Raw genomic sequence first — 20,700 nt, forward strand, 5'->3', positions numbered from 1 at the left:
GGATATGTGTTTCTAACACTGACAATGCTGTTGAGAGGATTCTTGGTGGAGGTTACCAAATGCACACCATCCTGAGGTGGGGAGAGAGGGGAGAACTTGCCTTGCCACTAACTTTAATGTCATATCCAGAAACAGCATGAAAATAAGGCTGCAGAAAATTATTGCTTTTCCCTAATAATCCTGTCCATCAAAATGGAGTGAACCTTTCACACAGTTTGCCTTAATAAAAGTGCTGGTGAGATATCTCTGTGTTTGGACTTAGCGGTAGCAAATCTCTTGGCATCAAAGGGATTAAATTAGTTGGCCTGAAATTATATTGCTTTTTCCAAGCAATCATGACAGCTCTCAAAATCTTGCTACAATATAGCCACATCACACCAGCTGACAGTTGCCTCCAAAAAAACATTCATTTTGGCCAGCTCCTCCTGTGAACGCTATCAACAGACTGATGCTCCTGCTTCAACGTCCAACAGGCATTTTGAACTACAATCCTATCAAGAGGAGGTACTGGTGTCAGTTTTGACTTTTTTTCTGATTGTTTGGTTTTCACATGGAATATTTACACCATCCTCAGTTTGGTTTGATCTTGGATGGACTCACAGTGGAGGACTGGCAAATTTTGTATTACAAAGGCAATCTATAAAGGAGATTTCAGTATGTTGTACAGAATATTAAGTTCCTTGGAAACTATTGTAGTATATTGATTCCTCAATATATGTTTCATTAGAGAGCTTTGAGGTTGCTTTTTTTTTGGCTTCTGTGATGACTACTCTCACCCTGGCAGTACTGATAATGGGAACACTCCATAAAATAGGAATTGGTTATGAGAGGCACAGATTTATAGCGCAGCACACAGATTAAGCTGAAGTCAAACGGATGATATTTTCCTAAAACTTCTGTTCCTGACTTAATGCTTCTGAAGCAAATTATTTACAATATGAGAAAGACCCCTAAGTTTGCACTGGGGGGAGGTAAAGCTTTTATCTGAAGTTGGGCCAATAAACAGGAATGACTTAGGCTTAGGAATGCTGCAGGGAACATCGTTAGCTTCTGTGGGAGGGAAAGATTCACGTCAAGTTTATTTTTATAAAGCAGCATCCACCTAGAAATGAGCACAAACTAAAATGCTATATCCTCTGAATTTGGTGGGCACTTAAAATATCATTTTTGCAGAGAGCTCTTGTCTCCAAAAAAGGCCAAACCAGTGACAGATATGCAAAACCTGTCAGTCTTTGGGGAGCATAAAATTTAAGTTTGAACTTCCCTAACATTCTGCCCCACCTGGTCACCAAAACCCTTCCATGTACCTCTGGCTCCTGCAAAAAGGCTGGCTGGAGCTGAAGAAGGAATTTAAGCCTAGACATAGACAGGGCTTAAGATAAACCCAGTGGAAATGTGGAGAGAGCAGGCTGAATCCCACCCCACCAGACCCTATGGTGAGGGCAAGCAGCCTGTTAAGTTCATCTGGTCAAGTCAACACTCACCAGATCCACGCTTTTCTGGCAAACAGCGGTTTTCTGAATAGAAATAGGGATCATTTCTCATAACCTAGCACGTCTGAGGTATATTTGGCTCTCAGCCAGTACTGTGCAACCAATAATATACCCAAGATAGCAAACGTGTCCTGCACACACATTACTATTACAGAATCCAGTGCTAACTCTGCATAGAGCAGCTAATATGCCAAAAATATCATACATACTTATTATTTGAATTATCCATTGCAGAGCACATTGCAGGAAGCCTAGTAAATTTAGTTCTTCTTACCTGACATCTGCATTCATATTTAGTAGTGAATTATATATTTTCAGTATGTTTTCTAGCAAGTTATTTACACAAATCTCATTAACAATAAAGACAGGGGGTTTATATACAATTCCTGCTCTGCTGACTGAAATTGCATACCAAGATGTCAGTACAACTTTGAATAGAAGCTGGAAAGTTATGTTGCATGAAATCATATCATTGAGAGAAAATCCTCTCTCCTTTTATTCTCCATTCTGACTTTTTTTTTTTTTCCTCTCCACTGAGACAAAACCACCATTAACAGATTCTTTGTTATGCTGGTTTCCTGCAGTATTTTTGATAGTGCCCAATAGCTGTAAGGACTGGATTACAGTGCAATACACAAAACCCAGTTTGTTTTCAGCCCTGTGTGAGGCTTGCTATCAGGTTTCGAAAGTTATTTTCAGAAGTAGCCTTCCTTAGCAGACATTTTCTGGGATGCAGTTAGTGTTCAACTTGCCAGGTGCCTGATGTGCAATGCAGTGACGTTACCAGGCTGATTACTTGGATGGCTCTGAAGTGAAGGCATCTGGTTAGCATTGTTGGCTAGTCAGAAGAAAAGGCACTAATTAAATATTTCTTGCCTTTTCAGGTTTGTCCCTCTGATTAGCCACTCTCAGAATCACTCCAGGGAAAACCACAAAGTTATCTTTAAAATGGAGAGGCATGATTAAACATTCCTCTGCTAACAAAAAAAAAAAGAAAAAAAGAGAAAAAAAGAGAAAAAGCAAAGCAATCGGCTCTAGCAAAGCTAGCAGGTTATTGCTGTCTTCAAACTAACTCTTAACTCTTTCAGTCTGGCAGAGGAAAGCATGAGTGATCTCATGGAAGTTGCCAAAGAATCTCATTGCCACACACCACTTGACCAAATTTACTTGTTTTCCCAAGCTAAATTTGCTATCAAATATATATCTATATCCACACACGTAGATGGATATCTGTTGGGCACCTTCTTCTTTAAGGCAAACCGTATTCCTGAATTTAACATATACCAAACCTATAGCAGTGATAAGTAAACTGTTACTATTGCCAGTTTCTTATGTCTGAACCTTTCACCTTGTTTTCAGTGAAAACGGTTCCAACATGCCAATGTACAGATCACCAGAGCTCCAATTTTATTCTTCCAAATTACACAGATGCTAACTAGGAAGCTACCTTAATGACAGCATTTCAAGCGGTCTTTTACCAAAGCCATGGTGGGTTTGGGGGCATCTTTTCCTCTCTTTCTTATCAGCTAATGCCTGGGAGGTCTTTACTCATAAGATTTCCTTGCTTGCTACTGCCAAAATTAAAGCCTTAATACCACCACAAGATCTATGCTAAGTTCACAGTGTCACAGACTTGTTCTGTGACCTTTGACAAAGCACTTTATCACAAGCATTTATACGACTGTGGTTTCAACAATATATTTATAGGGTCCTACACGTTGCAAGAAAAACCTCCTTTATCAGTGAATGTATAACATAATTAGTGTCAGTTCACCACTAATACAAAAATTGCAGATAACGCTTTCATTCCTTGCATTTCATTTATATACTTGGTAACCCTTTGAGTGGGGTAACTCAGCAGTCTTCTAAAGGATGCACGTACACAAAACCTGCACGATGGCTTCCAGTTGTAACAAGGGCCCCGATGAAAATAAAAATATCCTTTGGCAGGATTTTTTTAATTAAATATTATTTCTGGAAAAATATTGCTATCTACTGACAGGGATACTCACAGGTAGACTAAGTCTGAAAGTGAAAAATACTGTTAGATTTGCTAGCTATGGTAAAGGACATAAAATGGTACATTGCAGGTTTTTAACCCCAGATTGGCTGTAAAGCTTGAAACGTTTAAGTTGTTTGCTTCAATTTCATAGCCTCTATAACATTTAAGATATCGGCAAGATTTCTGCAGGCCAAAAGCTCACCAAAGTCTTAGGTAAGATGTACCCCCAGATTTCCCAGTTTGGAATTAAAATAAAATTCTGTAACATAGCTCTAGGAAAACAAACCTTCAAAATGTAACTGCCCCTCCAAGCCCACATCTATATTTGAACGTCCTTGTGACAAGACCTTAAGGTATTCAGAGGAGTGAGATGGAGCTGCTTTTACCTTTTACTTAAAGCACTCAAAAACACCAACAGCCCTTTTGATCTTCAAAGGTAGTGTTATTGGACTGCAGACTACAGCAAGGTAAAGAAAACTCGGTTCTACGAGGTGAAACATGAAAATTGCAAACAAATCTCCTCCCTGCTCATTACGTCTGTGCATGGCACAGCCTTTCTTCTTCCCTTGTTCTCAGTCCAGCAGGGTTTCCCAAAGTTACAACAATCTGTAGCTACAGAGGCTCCTTTGGTTCCCTAGGAAATTTTCCTTTTTCTCTTCCCCTTTGAAACTCAGATGTGAGTCTTTCTACAACACTCTCCACATCCCCACCTGTGCTGCAAAATCCCAGCTCGCTGTCTCCTTCCCGCCTAACTCCTCCCCTGGGAAGTTCCCCAAATGAGCTTTCTCAGGCGCTTTCTGGCACAGTCTTTACCTCACCCCCCAAAAACGCTCAGTCAGGCTCAATATTCAGTGGCAGACAGGACAACACAAGGAAACAGTCCTTCTCCTGCTGCATAGCCAAGTCCTTTTATCAGAAAGGCCAGCAAAATACAGTAAAGGGTGATGAAACACACACAAAAGGTATCCTCTCCATCAGAGCTTGGAAAACGATGATGTGCTTTTCGGGCTGCGCTGAGATGGTTCACCAACAGAAACCTTTTCCAGTGGTGTCTATATCGCTACCAAAAAAGACCCTTTTGCCAGCGAGTACATTTAATTGTGCATCTCACTAATACCAGACACTAGGGCTATTTTGTATATTCATAACTTTTCTGCTTAGTACAGAAGGAGCCATTCCTGTAAAATAAAGTTGAATCTTACTTTTGGTGCATGGTGCTGTTGTTTGTATGGAACTAGTGTGGAGGGGTCTATCTCAAATGCATTGGTCCACTGCAGAAATGCTACAGAAAAATCAGGAGAGAGTTTGGGACGTAAAAAGTATACAACGTAGATGGTCCCAAACACGGGCACATCTCTGTAAAATATTACCCTGATTTTGTGAGATTAAAGATTGAGTTATTATTCATTTCATTGAACTCTTACTCTGAGATTTCTCAGGGAAGACCTGGCAGAACCCAATATTCACTGTATTTAAACACATTTTATGAATCCTTAGCTGTTCAGATATGGTTTACAAAGACTCATGTCTTGGTTTTTGTCAAAGATAACTGAGGGGTTACGCAGGTCTAAACATAACTCTTCATATCAGCAGTAAGACTTGAGGAAACTCTGAATTGCGGCACTTCATACTGAAGGGATACCTAAATGATTCTTTTCTTCTCACAATCATTCAAGAACTTGGAAGTCCAGGGAGTAGCCTCAAGTCTCTCATTCCCATAAATTTAACAGAGGTCACAGCATGGCCAATTCAGCTGAAAAGTGTTATTACAGAAAAACTTGATGATACTTTTATGTTCACTGATGTGAACATAATTCTCTGGATCTTTTAGCTACGAATAGCATGTCTTATCCACAGAGACACTTCAGCAGATATATACGGTACCATGAGCAAAGTTAAAACTGATGAATTCGCTGATTTATAACTTCTACTGATAAGAAGATGATAGAAAATCTTAAATACGTGGGTGTTATAATATACACTGTGTAACTTCGCTCTCAGAGAAGGGATGTGAAAGAAAAAATATTTTATCACACCTGAACTAGGGGGACACTTCCTTGAATGATCCTTGTTGCCTTTAAAGAATTGAGCTGATCTCCAACCAACGCACAAAAATCTTAAAGATAGGATTAGCTTTGTAGGTGCTAAGTGTGGATGTGGATCTATAATCCTTCTTGCTTTTAAGGATCACACGCTGGAAGAAAGATGCATATATAGAAGCGCTTTTTTTCTTGACAGATTTAATCTTCTAAAGACATCTCAAACTGCTGAGTTGACATTGCACCTCCTAAAAATCAACCACTGGATTTTAACCACATAGGTGCAAGAAACTAATTATTATAACTAAACTCAGTAGTGATGAGGAGCTAGACAAACGGGCCGGATCCTCCTCCTTCTATTTTACAGCTTTGGTGACTGGCAAAACTGGGCTCAAGTGAGAGTCCCTTGGTTATACCCCATTTAAAGCAGAGGCTGCATTCATCCACATTAGGCTGCAGCTGCATATCAGTGCCGTAAGGGTCCTCAGCACTGGTCTCAATGTGAGCCAAGAGTTTAAGCACACAGCCTAGATAAATATTAATTTGTTAATCCTCATTAGAAATCTACTTTTAAAGCTGATTTGCAGTGAAGTCACTTAGTCGGATGAAATCATTGCACACTAAACAATCCTGTTAGGGGTGTTTATCCAAGCAAAGGACATTCAATTGCATTTTCATTAGTAGCGCTATACGGTTATTGTCCTTAAAGACAAAGCTCTTAGACTTAATCTATTTGTTTACAGTTGTATCTAATTGCTTACAGTTGAATTTTCTTCAGAACTAAGAGCTAATTTTTACTACTCTTCAGCATTCCAAAATCAGGTTGCCTGTAGATTGATGAAACAAAGGTTTGAGGACCGAAGGTGGTCCCGCCCAGTATCGTAGCTCTGCCAGCGCGGAGGACCCTCCGAAACTTTAAGGAGTTGTGGGTTATCTAATTCTAACAATGCACATTATGAAATAGAACATTATTTAATGAGAAAGTCACCGGCTGTGATGAACAGCAGGCGATCTATCTATCAAGAAAAGAGTATTTTTTTAAGCAGAAAGTATGATATTTCTCTCTGCTAAATTCTATATGGCTCAAGAAGATGGGAAAGATAGTTCATCTCATTGTTTTTACTTTCTATAGCAGTTTTCCGGAAGGACAAGTCCTCCCATTAAATGAGGGGGGAGTTTCTGGTTTCCTTGCTTTGTATCACACTCTGCTGCCCTACCCGTGGGACAAAGGCAGCAGAGCCTAAGGCAGAGCTCACCGCTGGCTTACTGAAGTAAGTAAATAGCTGCCTGAGACTCCTCCTTCGACCCTGATCTCAAGACAGCCACAGATTTTGGGACCCTGAAGTTGAGCCTTTATTTCTGAAAATGGGGGGAAACATAGTTTCTTTCCTAAGAGTGGTTTTTACTTTTTAGCTTATTATCTGCTCTCTTGACTATCCCTTCCCAGAAGATGACGTTGCATTTTATATTATTTGTACTGATTTTTGTAATGTTAACTCCTGTTAAAGTCAGGGTATATTTTACTTAGAAGACAGTTTTCTCCATTTGTCAGTTATAAAAAGCATTTCTACCTAACAAAAGGTGTATTCTAACATTAGTAAATAACATTTTTGTTTCTTGTACAGCTTTGCAGTAAAGGTGCTGCTATAGAGAAACCCTTTGAGTCATCTCCAGAAGATATTTCCAGTATTACCAGTTTTATTGAGACAAAGCTTGTAACCTGCTACTTAAAACTGATGAAGCCTGATGATGCTCTGAATCATTCACACAGGTAAAAATAAATATTGATTAGATACACTGATAAGACTGAAATAAAAAATTAAGCAAAGACTATGAAAAAATCCTGTGTAGGAAGAATCAGTCTAATAATGAGGAAAGAGGAATCAATAAAACACAACTTACATATGGCACTGATGTTTAGATTGGACTAATTCTCACAATTTGAGACATTAAGCCACAATAGCCATGTAAATATTTACTGCTTTGATAACGCAGTAGGTAAGGATATGCAGCTGAGTCACATATAGAGTTCAGGGCACCCTTAAGATTGAAGCTAGACAAATATAAACATGCTCAGTCTTATATGACAGTAATGATATTATGAGTTCTTGATCTTTTTCAAGCCAGATTAGGTCAGGGATGGCTTCAAATTATTTTCATTACATAATTTCTCATGGGCTCACTTGTGATCCACATCAAAAAACAGCACCACCAGCAATGCATAAAGAAGCCAGAAACAAAATTTGCACATGGTGGAGATGAAATTCCCATTAGTTTCAGATGAGCTAGGATTTTGCTGGGTTTGTGCTGCCTTTAATTAGCATTCAGGCGTAACGATAGTTTCTGTTAAGCGCATGCATGTCCTGCCAGCAACACTTCATTACTGAGGTCTCTGTTTATTTTTTCCCTTGTATGAGATGTATTAGGATGGACACTGCAATTAGTGCAGGGTGACGATTTTTTCCTAAAACCGCAATGCACGAGCCTAATGCACAAGAGACAGTGGTGAAGAATAATGTATTGGTATAGAAATGCAATGCCATCGTGGCAGCAGGTTCCGTTAGCTACATGCAAAGTCATGGGAAGTCTGAGAATCCTGACTTAATGACAAGGTCTTCATCTCCTGTCCCCACTCATCCCCATCCCTTTCCCAAGCACTTTTTGTCTGTCAAGCTATGCCTACCTGGAGCCTGTCCACATTGTGGGGGTGCGTCCTTCAGACTAGTTCCAAGTACCATCTGGGCTGGGGGCCTGAATGCCCATGAGAGGTTAGAGAACTGTAGATGCTCTCCCAGGGCACATCTAGCAGGCACACAAACTGTATCCTTTCAGGTCGAGTATTCTGTTAGGTGAGCCAAAGCATAGGAAGTGGGGAAGACTGTAAGATTCCCATTAAAAATAAAAACAATTAAAAAAAAAAAAAAACAAAACCAAAAACCAACAACCAAAAAAATGCACTCCTCATGCAAACTAAAAACCAACCACATTTTTTCATGGCTTCTCAAAGACCATGTTAGAAAAGAAAAAAAAATATATAAAGTTTGACTGGACTCCCAACTTTTAGAAAAATGCTAATGATCGCTCTCTTATTCTAACTGTGATTTCCAAGAACACTAGAATAAGGAAGCTATTTGGACAGTATAAATATAACTAGAACAAGAAATACTTTTCTTTACCTCCTTTAAATTATCTTAATTTCAAAATAGTAAGATGTATTGACTCCAGTGCTACAGAAACTAAAACCTATTCAGAAATGCTTTGGTTTCAATTGTCTTGAAACAGAAACCATGACCTATAGAAACCCAGGACCTACAGAGGAAATAAATGCAGTTAGATTGAGATCACTGGAAAATTGAAGTAGGGAAAAAATCCTCACTCTTCTTTCATATATAATTATAACAATTTGTTCTTAACTCCTTTAGTTACATAGCACAGAGAAAAGTGGCAATCAGGAATGCCTATTTTCAATATAATTCATTTAATAACTTGCAGAATAGGAATAAGTCTACTGACCATGGTTGTCACATTGTAAAATGCAGGAACGGATACAATAGTATACCAGTAAAAAAAAATTCTGAGGCATAATTAACATAAAGACAAAACTTGAAATATAATCAATAGCTGTATTTTTCAAAAAGAACAAATAAATTACTCCGAGCTCTCCTACTAAAAATAGCTTACTGCCATCAGTTAACTAGTGCATATAGAATTTTTATTCCCACTGAGTTTTTATGTCATCACCACATTGTAATGGTTTGCTGGTAATCCTTTGGCATTAATCATGAATCCAAATTAAAATATTCGTTTCTGCATTTATTTGCATTTACTGAACTATTCTTTCTTTAATTTCATGTAAATTTCACAGCTCCTGCATTCATTTCTGAAGCCTTATTAACCAAAAATCAGCTTTAATATTCTCACACGTAGTGGGTTTTGCTAGGAAGAAATCTTACGAAATACCACAACTAGAGAAATAAAGAAAATAGAGAAAAATTCCAGCAGCTCGGTTTTAAAGCGTTCAAGAACAGGCACCTTCAGGGGAATAGCTTTCCCATTTTTATAAAAGGAAAGGGAGTACAATTTATATCACCAGCTTTAGATCCTGTATGAGAAGCCAAGTCTGGGTCCTCTTGAAAGGTGGAAATTGTATTCTCTGGTTTCTTAAAATGAAAATTTAAGGCTGCCTTTAGCATCACTGGCACAACTGAGGACACTGGCTGGGTTCTGATCATTTGTCAGGCTGATACCAAAGATTTACCCTTTGCAATCAAACACTATTAAAACCACTTCTCATCTGTCACAGCTCTGAACAAACGTGCCATGGATTGACCTCACCAAGCAACATCTGCAGTAACCTACTTGACCACCACTTTTCATCATAAGATAGCCATCAAAATAATTCCTAACTTGCAGTCTGAAGCTATAAAATGAATCACACAATATTTACATGCCCTGTGGTCCTTTTGGCCCAGGCATTATGGCATACCAGGGTTTAATGATCTTAATAACCCCATATGGCTTGCTGAGAAATTAGATTTTCCCTTTGGTTGCAGAAGGCAATTTTCAATTACAGCAGATGGCAAAACAGTGAAGGTCTGAGAAGTCAAGAACTGACTAAGAAACCTCAGATTAGTACTTAGGCCTTACGTTGCTTAGCCTAATAATGTCAGTGGTTGAATTTTTGCCCCAAATGAAAACAATCTTGAAGCAGAGCACAGCATTTCAGCAGAGCAGTTCCCCCAGTTACACCTGCTCTTCAGAGGGCCAGGCCCAACAGAGAAATCCATAAAACTGCAGTCACATGTGGAAAAACAACCCACAGTGCATCACATACACAGCTCAGCAATTGTTAAGATTCAATTTTGTTTGAAATTGGAGAGAGAGATGCTGAACTCCATGACGATTGAAGATGGAGGATCCTTCAAAACATGATATACACAACTTTCTCAATGAGACTCTATTTTCCCTTATAGTTTCTTTGTTTATTTTGCTTTTTTTCCTCCAAGCAAGCTAAAATTAGTCTACATCGACACCATGTGGCTTGCTGTTTGCACATGGGAAAATAACACAGAAACTTTTTATTGGAAATATGCTTTTTGCCACTGCACTAACGCTTCCTCAGCTGCTGTGGTCCTCGTGGCACACAAGATTTGAGGAATGACAGACACGTGGCTTGATCCAGTTGCCTAAACATAGACTGCTGTTCGTAGAGATCCTGTACATGGATCAAGCATTAGAAAATGTGGAAGAGGCTAATGTCACCTACCCGGCAGCAAGTGACCAAAAGCATTTTGTTTCATTTCTTTCTACTTTTGATCACTCCCTGCCCCTCTGCAGTGGGGCTGCTTGTGCCATAGGACTCCTCTGGAAATAAGCTCCTCAGCAGGGGAACGATGTTGCCTGCCGTAGGTGAAGAGTCACACACACCTCTTCCCAATGGGATTGCCATCGTGCCATAGGAAGCCCATGGCTGGTGGCGGGAGGTGCGTTGGGAATTGCCATCTGGAAGGATGTTCGCGACCTGCCTCCTCCCAGAGCATCCCTAAGCTTTGCTCCCTGCCCTTCTTCCCTCAGTCTGGAAATTGTGGACGTAAGGACCGAGGGGAGGAAGGGGAATCAGACATTGTGGCATTTGTCTAACGTTACCTTTAAGTAATGCCTGAAAAATACGTTCATGATAATGAGGACTGCTCTACTGAGCTATTCAAAATCTTTGGGGGTTAGCAAAGATTTTCCTGTGTCCTTGCAGTCTCTGCTCCGCAGCATGACCCGCTGCCAATTTTCTCCCTCCCTCCCAGAAAGGCAATGCATAGAGAATGTAATAAATCTGTAAAGCTTTTTCTGCTATGCCTTTTTATGTGTTCGGTGGAAGGCAGGGCTCTCTAATGCCTCTTGCACAATTCATAGGGAGACACATGAAGTAGAAAATAGCACCTCGGTTAAGTAGTACACGATTGCTTTAGTGATGACTTAACAGAGGGAATCTCTTATGGAGGCACAGTGGGGAAAAAAAAAAAATCTAATTTAATTCTAAGTCCTCTGCATTTTTCCCAATGACTTTTCAGACACTTACAAAAGGTTTAAAATAATTATTAATGATCAAGCTTTATGCAATATCTGTCAGAAAAAAAGGCATCTCAAAAATTGATCAGTGTATTATAGATGGAATAAATCAAGACTCTTTAAACCAGATTAATTCAGAACTTTCAGACTAAAAATTCAATATTCAGCTACTTCTTCATTCCCTAACTTCCTTATTTTGCACCTTTAAAATAGGACTATATTAAAGTAAGTTGAAGAATAGAATTCTAGTGAAATATTAAATAATCAAAAATAAATAATGCAATGATGTTATGATACACTGCAGTCAGTGGGCATTAAAATGGAAACAGAATAGAAGAAGAGCTCAAGAAGAGCATAGATTTTTAGGTGGAAGTAGAAAAACAAGAAACACAACGGACGATGCTGCTAATCTGTGAGAAGTCTGTATAGTGCAATGTATACTTTGCTCTAAATTACTCTCCTAATCTCTTTACCTCCTCATAAAAGGGAAGAAAAAGAAAGAGAAGAATTAGCAGCATCTAATTACTTCAGCAATTGTGTTAGGCATATTGCAATATACATAATAGATGAGATATTATTAATACAAAGCTATTCCATTGAGATGCTCTGGATAATATAAACCAGAAGTACTCTTAAAATAATTCCTTCTCACGCAGCATTTCAAATATTTCTACGTACTTCAACTTTTTATTACTTTTTAAATGAGAAGCATTTTCTCTGGATTCTGATACCCAACTCTGAATCATATGATATTTCCAGATTGGTATATCAGTGACATAGTTCCTATTTTATGGGCTGAGACTTCCTCCATTGAGGTCAAAGGCTATATTCCCCTTGACTTTGAGGATGCTATATTGCAAAAACATTCATCTACACAATGTGCGGTGGGATTCTATTTAGGAAAGGCACATTTAGGGAAAAAAAACATGCCCTGGAAGAAATACAGTTCCTCGTAGAAGGAGAAGTCTAGCAACATTAAACTGTTTTATGAGAGTTGAGATACATGACAGCAGTCCTAATGGCATCAGAAAATTTGGTGATCAAGAAAGTGGTACTTGTACAGCTGGAAAGTGAGTGGGCAGGACATTATGCAAACACGACAGGGAATGCACTTGTATTAACATGTTTTGGAAGATTTGAAACAAGATCTTTCTAAATATCTTCTTGTTCTGGACCAGAGAACATTCTCCTTTTTACCACCTTCACAGCTGAGGAATCGAGACCTGTATAGTACATTTATCTTATGCTTGCAATTCAAAGCAAATTGCTGCTGCAAAACCTTTTAACACGGCACTTATATTTCACTTTACTGACAGAGAAAAGACATTGTGTGAAACTTTTTTTGGGAACCCACACTTCCTCCCTTCCTGTCTGTTTAGATATGAAAACTTTGTGAGATGGTTTCTTCTCTGCACTGAAGGTCCTCACCCATACATGCCATAATTGCATTTATTTCTGAATGGTTGTACAAAAAATCCAACTGCACAAAGACGAGTCAGGTGTCCTCTTTCAGTGTAAGAGGATTTGGTCCTATTCCTTGATCCACCTTAGTTTCGTAGAAGCTTTTCTGTCTTTGCTTGCAGCTGTTGGTTTGGTTCAGTGGTGACGACCGTATTGAAAGGAATTCCTAATGATTTGTCAGATGACCACCGAAGAGACCCACTCTGGTCTCTGCCAGATTTGCCTCAATAAGCAGTATTCGGTACAGCTACTCTTGTAACAACATCTACCAAGTGATCCTGGCCTCTTTGTCCCCCAGCTTTTTAATCTGTAACACAGATACCTAATTTTGCATGTCACTTCTTTAAAAAGAGAGTGGCCTGGGCAAGGAGGGAAAGGTGCTCCTTCCTTCAGGAACCAGAGCACTCACGCAGGGGAAAAAGGTCCCTCAGCATGGGGCAGGGTGGGCACAGTCACAGCCAAGCATTTGGTGGTGATAGAAGGAAAACTTCCCCATGGACCAACGGGTCTGAACCTGTCCAGCCACCAACAGACTGAAACCAAGCTCAGGAGAAAGGCTCTACCTCCCTCACACGTCCCTTCACATGGTCTCCTCACCGCAGACACCCTCCTTCTCCCTTGAATTATTCATAGCACTCAAACCACCACACTTCTTGGCCTCTGGGAGAAAGTGCTTCTGCGTGCCTGCTTTCACAAGCCTACCAAATATTTCCACTAGCTTGTCGCAACAGGGAGGTTTTTTTCCTCTTCAGGATGTCAGCTTTGGTAAACTCTCCCACAGGGCAAGGAAGCCCGCAAGCTTTTGTGCACCCAAGACACATCCCTCTTAGTTCCCTACAACAGCACCAGGAGGAGAAGTGGTTTAGAATACGAAGTTAGCTGCAAGCAAACGTACCACCGTCAGGTCCCCAAACAAAACTTAAAGAAAATCCTAACATAGCTTGTCGTGGTTGAACCTGGCAGGCAGCCAAATACCACGCAGCCGCTCACTCACTCCCCCCGCCCCCCCAGTGGGACGGGGAGAGAATCGGAAGGGTAAGAGTGAGAAAAACTCGTGGGTTGAGATAAAGACAGTTTAATAGAACAGAAAAGGGAAAATAATGATAATAAATAATGATAGAATATACAAAATGAGTGATGCACAATGCAATTGCTCACCACCCGCGCTGACCGATAACCAAGTAGCGATCGGCCCTTCCTGGATCACGCCTACCGTTCATATACTGAGCATGACGTCACATGGTATGGAATACCCCATTGGCCAGCTGGGCTGGCTGTCCTGATTATGTTCCCTCCCATCTTGTGTACCTAGCTCCGTCAGTAGGCACGGGAGCTGTCCTTGGACTAGGAGGGCACTTAGCAACAACTGAAAACATCAGTGTGTTATCAACATTCTCCTCATACTAAATCCAAAACACAGCACTAGGAAGAAATTTAACCCTATCCCAGCCGAAACCAGGACATAGCTGCACATGCAAATTGCAGGAAAATATGATAAGGTTGATTCCTGGCTAGGGTTCAGGAATTTGACTGCCTCTAGTAGAGTTGAACTCTTAAACCAGCCCTTGGGATCACAGAACGGAGCACGGCAGACTCAAACAGATGTAAGACTAGTACTACACTGCAGATAATAAGCTACCTGCCATATAGATGAAACAAGGAAAAAGAAGAAAGTTGAGGTTCAATGTAATTGTACAGGATTTGTCAGGTTCATCTGTAAGTATACTGGGGCTGGATCGCCAGCTGTACTGATTGACAGTATTCACTGAAGATAAAAGCATTGTATTAGTCTACAGCAACCGAATACGTGGTTCTGCTGAACACTAGTTGACACATTACTCGCACTGACATTGTATTTAATGTTGTGGTGAAGAACGCCTCAGTGACTACATTTGTACAGTCACTCCGTACCCCTGACACGTGGACGTGCCAGCACAGCACACTGCCATACCGACCCGTAGCTAGCTTTACGTCTCTCTGCATAGAGGCACATATTGCTTTAGCACTGAATTTTTATTCTGATAAATCACCTAATTCCTCTCTAATAGTCAAATATAATTGACTATAAAAATGCATTTGTACAGAAGACCACACTGTATCATAGGAAGGCATGGACAACTAAGAAAAAGAAAAAGCTTCTGCCACTCTAACCAAAGAAATAACTGCATGCACCTCTAGGAACAAGCTAGCTTTTACTCACAGTACTAGCAAGAAAAATGAGTTTATCTGCTTTAGTGGTGAAGTGTATTTTTTCACTTGTTTCATCTATAGAATCATTTCATTGACTTTTTCTTGGCCTATAAAGGCCAAACACGAATGATGTGGTGGATAGTAGCAGAGGCACTTTTTCATGTCAGTCAGATTAGAGTTAAATCCCCGCTGCATTTGGGAAGGAATTCAATAGAGAATGTGCACCTTAGAGAAAAGGCAATGCAATTTCTAGCAGCCCGTTTTGATGTAGCAATCCGCGTCTCTTGCCACACCTCTTGTCTTAACACCGGGCAGCAAGATTGAAAGAAAAACTTGGAGAGAAAGCCACAGACTAACATGTGCATCTTCAATCGCATACTCCAACTGCTATGATGGGGAGAGAGTTGATGCCTCTTCCCCCCTCCTCACAGTTTTGAAAAAAGATAATAGGACAAACACTGTATTATTTTTAAGAGAAGATGTCAAGATGAAAAAATGAAAATGTCAAAAAAGAGGCTGATATACGGCATTACTTAAGGACTGTTTTGTTGAGAAAAACTGACCAAATGATTTACGAAAGGCTTTTAACAGGGCAGTCTTTGGATTACAGTGAAGATGAAAAATAAATGAAAATCTATTTCAAGTTTACTTTAGCCTAGTCATTTGACAGATGGGGGCAAAACCTGGCAAGAACACAAGTTTTAATCTTCAGATGTAGTGACTTTATTTGCAGTTTGCGGATTAGAAGTTTTCTCTGTGCAAAATAAGAGCTATCCATTTTCAGACGGTTCCTGTCGAAACTACTTTTTCTACCTGAAGCTCCCATGAGAGGCACATGAGTGAAAAGACCAAAGGACTGATGCTTCTGCACATGGCACAAATCGCCACATACAGAGATCGTCCTGACTGTGTTGCAGCCGGTGTGTCCACCACCTTCTTCCCTTCCTAATTCTTCTTTCAAGCCTCCCTTTTGAAACACATCCCTTCTAATTAATTACTGGATTAACCAGCCTAGTATCAAGGCTGCTCATGGCTGGAGGTGGATCTTGGAGCATGGACTTGTTCTCAGTACGCACAGCCTGGCACATTTCTGCCTGGCCAGATGGGTGCCCCATCTGCTCTTATTTGAAGGAGAACTTCCTGAAATTAGGGTTTTCCTCTTAACCTTTGTTTGTTATCACTCCTTTGCTTCCTATTTTCATTCTGTTTTTTTTTCCTTTTCACCGAAATCACCTGAAACCCATCAGAGTCAAATTTAAAAGCCAAAGGGATAGCTCTGCACAGTTTCAGTGCACACCTGCCGTTAAATTAGCACTGCTCTGCATAAGGCCACCAAACTGGAGCTGCACCAGTACAGCAAAGGGCTACTTTTGAGTAGAGTAGTAATATAGCAGAAATTATTTCTAGTGTATAGGCTACAGAGAGCCTAGCAACATCAAACCAAACTGCCAGGAGTCAAAGGTAGCTTTCTGATGTTGCTCAAGCTATTAGGGCGTACTATAATATTTTTCAATATAGAATTTATAGTTCAAAAGAAGCAGTTGATCTTTTTGAGACTAGTAAAAAAATCAAGATGGAAAATGGAGAGCTGATATCTAATTCTTTGAAAATCTGCTACAGTTCTATATTTATTATAAGCTTAGCACAGCACATCCTGCTCAAAGACTTACAGAAAATATGTTGCTAACTACCTGGGAATTATTGATTTTTTAATTTTTTTCCCCTCATAGTGCTATTTCTTGGCTGTGGTAGAACCGATAACTTGGAGAGGGGAAAAAAAAAGGAAAAAAAAAAAAAAGAAAAAATCAATATCACTATTATCAACTGTTGACTACAGTTTACAGCAGCAATAATCTCCTTTAAAATAGCTTGCAGAAGTACCAGTTGTCAGCTATGTAAGGTATTACTGTTATGGTCAAATCATTAAATGCTGATAGTGTTTGATCTTTTGATGATTTTGTTTTGGTTAAATTAAGTTTTGGTGACCATCAGTATTATCTAAACTTAGATCCGAACCATGTTTGGCTGAGAACTGCAGTGTTTGCTGTTGGCATTACCTTTTTGTTACCGATAAGAGTGATTCGTTCCCCCCATTGGGAGCAACTAAATGTTAACATCCAGTGCTGTTTTGTACATTGGATTTTAGTTCCATATTTAGATGTGCCCCCAATCACTAGGGTCTGCACCTCCTCCAGTAATGCCTTAAGTTACATGATATCATTTGTCACTGGTTTTCCCCCCACACCTTCTTCCCAGAGAGTGAGTTCCTGCAGGGCAATGCTTTGTCTCAATACAGTTTTCTGAGCGTTTTTTCAAATGTTGGACTGGGAAACCATAGTTCTGAGATGGCTCCTAGTTCCTATACCACCTTAGGATGGTCTTCAGCAGAGCTGCATCTCCAGAGCACAGAGCAGCTCAGCTCATACAAAGTAAAGCTTTACTGTGCCAGAAGAACAGAAACGTCTCTGGTTACATCCAACTTAACATTTTGGTTTGGCACAATAGTAGGATTGTGATGCACTTTACCCAATTTCCTCCATTTTCTGCACACTAGATGGTTCACCGACCAGTTTTGGCACTCACAAACTAGATTAATTTTAGAGAAAGCTACCTGCATGTTCCACGTGAGCTGTGCACAAAATACAAGTAGGACCTAATGAAGACACAGGAATCCAAACCAACAGCTGACCTTCAAGACAGCTTTGAGCAACATATATGGAGACATTTTGTTTAAGAGAACAGACTAAGTTTAGTCTGAAATAAAAGCCCCAACTGCCTACAATATAGATGTAAGGGCCTCAACATCAGCTTCTGTCATCTGCTGATCCACTCCTAATGTATTTATTTACTTGCAAATGTAGATGTAACCATTCAGAGCTTTAGGCCTTCTTCTGTATGCCTTGGAGAAAGTGCCTGCAGAGTGAATTTGATTCACAAGTCTATAGCATCTTGGAGACGCTTAGGTTTTAACTTATTCTGAAAGTTCTTTCTGAAGGCCCCAGACATACAGTCCATGAGTGCTGAAAACATATAGAAGAGACAGTTATTGATCTTCTAAAATGCACTGGGTGTTTCCATAAATGTGAATTTATAGCTGAGTGTGTTTACATATATATTTATGTCAGTTTCAAGACAATTAATATACTTTAATAAATTATATGGTTATGAAGAAGATTAGTTCTGTGGTTATTAGTAGACTGAAATCACAAGAGCAGTAGTATTTAATACTATCATGATATCTAAAACTATCAATGAGGAAACAAAAGCCAGTTTGTAGTAGAATCTAGCGTTAACCTCTGTTGATATGCTAAACTACTATTAAATACTTAATATTTGTCATTACATGCATGTTTTATAAAACTTTGCAACCTAGAATACGCTTTATGTACCTTTTCCCCAAACCCTGGGAGAAGTGCTGACCAGAGAAGCCAGTCACTTGCGGGAGATCTCACAAGTGGAACTAATTGGATGTAGAAGGAGCTGTCACTCTTGCCCTCCCGCTGCTCACATCAGAAGGATACTCTGCCTGCCAATCTAACTGCTTAGTTTATGCTATTTTTACCCTTCAATCTTTTTCTGATATTGTCTTAAAGGCTGTAATTTGTTACACCTGGAATTGCATCTGTTAAAGTTAATGGTCTAAGAAACATGCCAAGGTCCACCCACATAGAACCTATCACTTGTACAGAAAGTATCTTAAAATCTTCCAAGCTAACATTAAAATACATTCTAGATGCACAGGTTTTCCAGGTAGACAGGTCAGACAACTGCCGCTCATGTTCGTGGAGGTAGGGGTTAACAAGAAGTTGTACCGTAGCATTTTTGCTTATGTTATCTACAAGCTAAAGGCAGTATAGCATATTACTACAGGAACTTTCTTCTAGAACAATACACAAAACCCTAATGAAACTGTATTTATGATATAACCTCAATAAAAATTTTAATAATGCTTGTTCATATATCACAGCTGTCAAGAGAGAGAAAGTGATAGTTCATATTACATTTGAGACATACAGTGCTGAGTTGTATAGAATAAGTCTATACAGTATGTGTCTTAGTCACAGTTTGATTATTAGTAGCTTTTAATGATTTAAGAATTAGAAGTCTAAACTTGTCCGTCTCTCTTATCTTTTAAAGGAGCATTATTCTGAACCCAGCTTATTTCCGGAACCACCTGCGCCAAGCTGCTGTGTTTAGGTGTTTAGAGAGATACTCTGAAGCTGCAAGGTACTCCGCTGCTCGTGGATTTCTAACGGTTTCTCTATCTCTCTTTCATTCCAGCTCTCAGTAGTAAGGATATCATCTTATATCCAGGCTTTTCCAAAATCAGTAGGAGCTTTGCGTTGGCTTTGTGTATATATGATCTTGCACGCAGCAGAGCTCCAATCCTCCCAGTTGGCATAACATGAATAATCCCAATTATGTCCCTAGTTGCAGTTAGACTAATGCGTGTAGGAGGACTTACTCGTTCTCAGGCACGGGGCGAGCCCTGGTCAGGTCCCAGGGCTGCGCTGGCACAAGAGCTACATGCACACAAGCCTCTTCCACTCCCTGGTTTCCCCATAACCCTGGACAGAAGCTCAGGTGCACTCTGAGTGGATGGGGAAAAAAATAATTTAAAAAAAAAAGAAAATCAAGATCGCAGGGTACACTGTGGTATGCTGCAAAATTTAGCCTGCGTGCAGCTGATGAGATTGCTGGTGTGAACGGGAACTGCTGGCAGGAGGAAAGTCTGCAAGCGAAAGCTCTGCTTGTATGCTTGCAATAATGCTGCCAAAACCTAAAAGTTTCAACGTGCAGCAGAAGTTTTTGACATGCTTAAATGAAAGAAATGCAGTGGTGACTTGCTATGTATCGTCACTACTAACATTAGACACTTACAGAGGACTGTTCAGCTGAAGTCCACAAGGTAAATCACAAAATATTTCACAAATCATTAGCTAACTAATGGCAGAACAGTCAGTGCGAATTAGGCGTGAGACTGAAAGGGTCACTTTGCTCATCATTTAAGATGGATGCTAGTGATAGAGCTCTGAAGCTATTAAAATAGCAGCAAAACAGTTTGTACAGGGAGTGGAAGACAACTTTATCCAAGCAGAGTTACAGAGAGGATTTGGGAAGATGAACTTCAATTTTCTGTGCTGGACTTCAGCCAAAAACTCCAGGACGAGCACTTTTCCTTCTGCAGGACACACGTTGAGATTATGTCAAAGTAATCTCCACTAGAGCTTTCACACGTCAGGACAGGGAGAAGAAATTGGTTCCCCAAGACAAGGAAACAGTTTTTCCAAATTTCTTTAGAAACATGATTTCAGATAAACCTGGAATATTTCACTTGACCCTAAACCTACCCACCCCTTTTTTTCTTCTTTTTTTGAAAACACAGCTCACTTTTCAAACAAAGCTGCTCCAAACTAAGGAAGTGAAACATTTTGTTGAAAAACAATGAAGT

The 20,700-nt window shown here is 39.8% G+C and overlaps 1 protein-coding gene across 1 annotated transcript in view; it reads left to right on the top strand.

The window, feature by feature from the left end:
• SPATA16 (spermatogenesis associated 16) overlaps positions 1–20,700 on the top strand; it is an 81,171-nt gene that overhangs the window by 7,571 nt on the left and 52,900 nt on the right. The window contains exons 2-3 of the mRNA XM_075157659.1: positions 7,160–7,305; positions 19,386–19,475. Coding sequence (XP_075013760.1) covers positions 7,160–7,305; positions 19,386–19,475 — 236 coding nt within the window. The remainder of the gene's footprint in view (positions 1–7,159; positions 7,306–19,385; positions 19,476–20,700) is intronic.

This window comes from Calonectris borealis, chromosome 9, assembly GCF_964195595.1.
Source record: "Calonectris borealis chromosome 9, bCalBor7.hap1.2, whole genome shotgun sequence".
NCBI classification, from domain to species: Eukaryota; Metazoa; Chordata; class Aves; order Procellariiformes; family Procellariidae; genus Calonectris; species Calonectris borealis.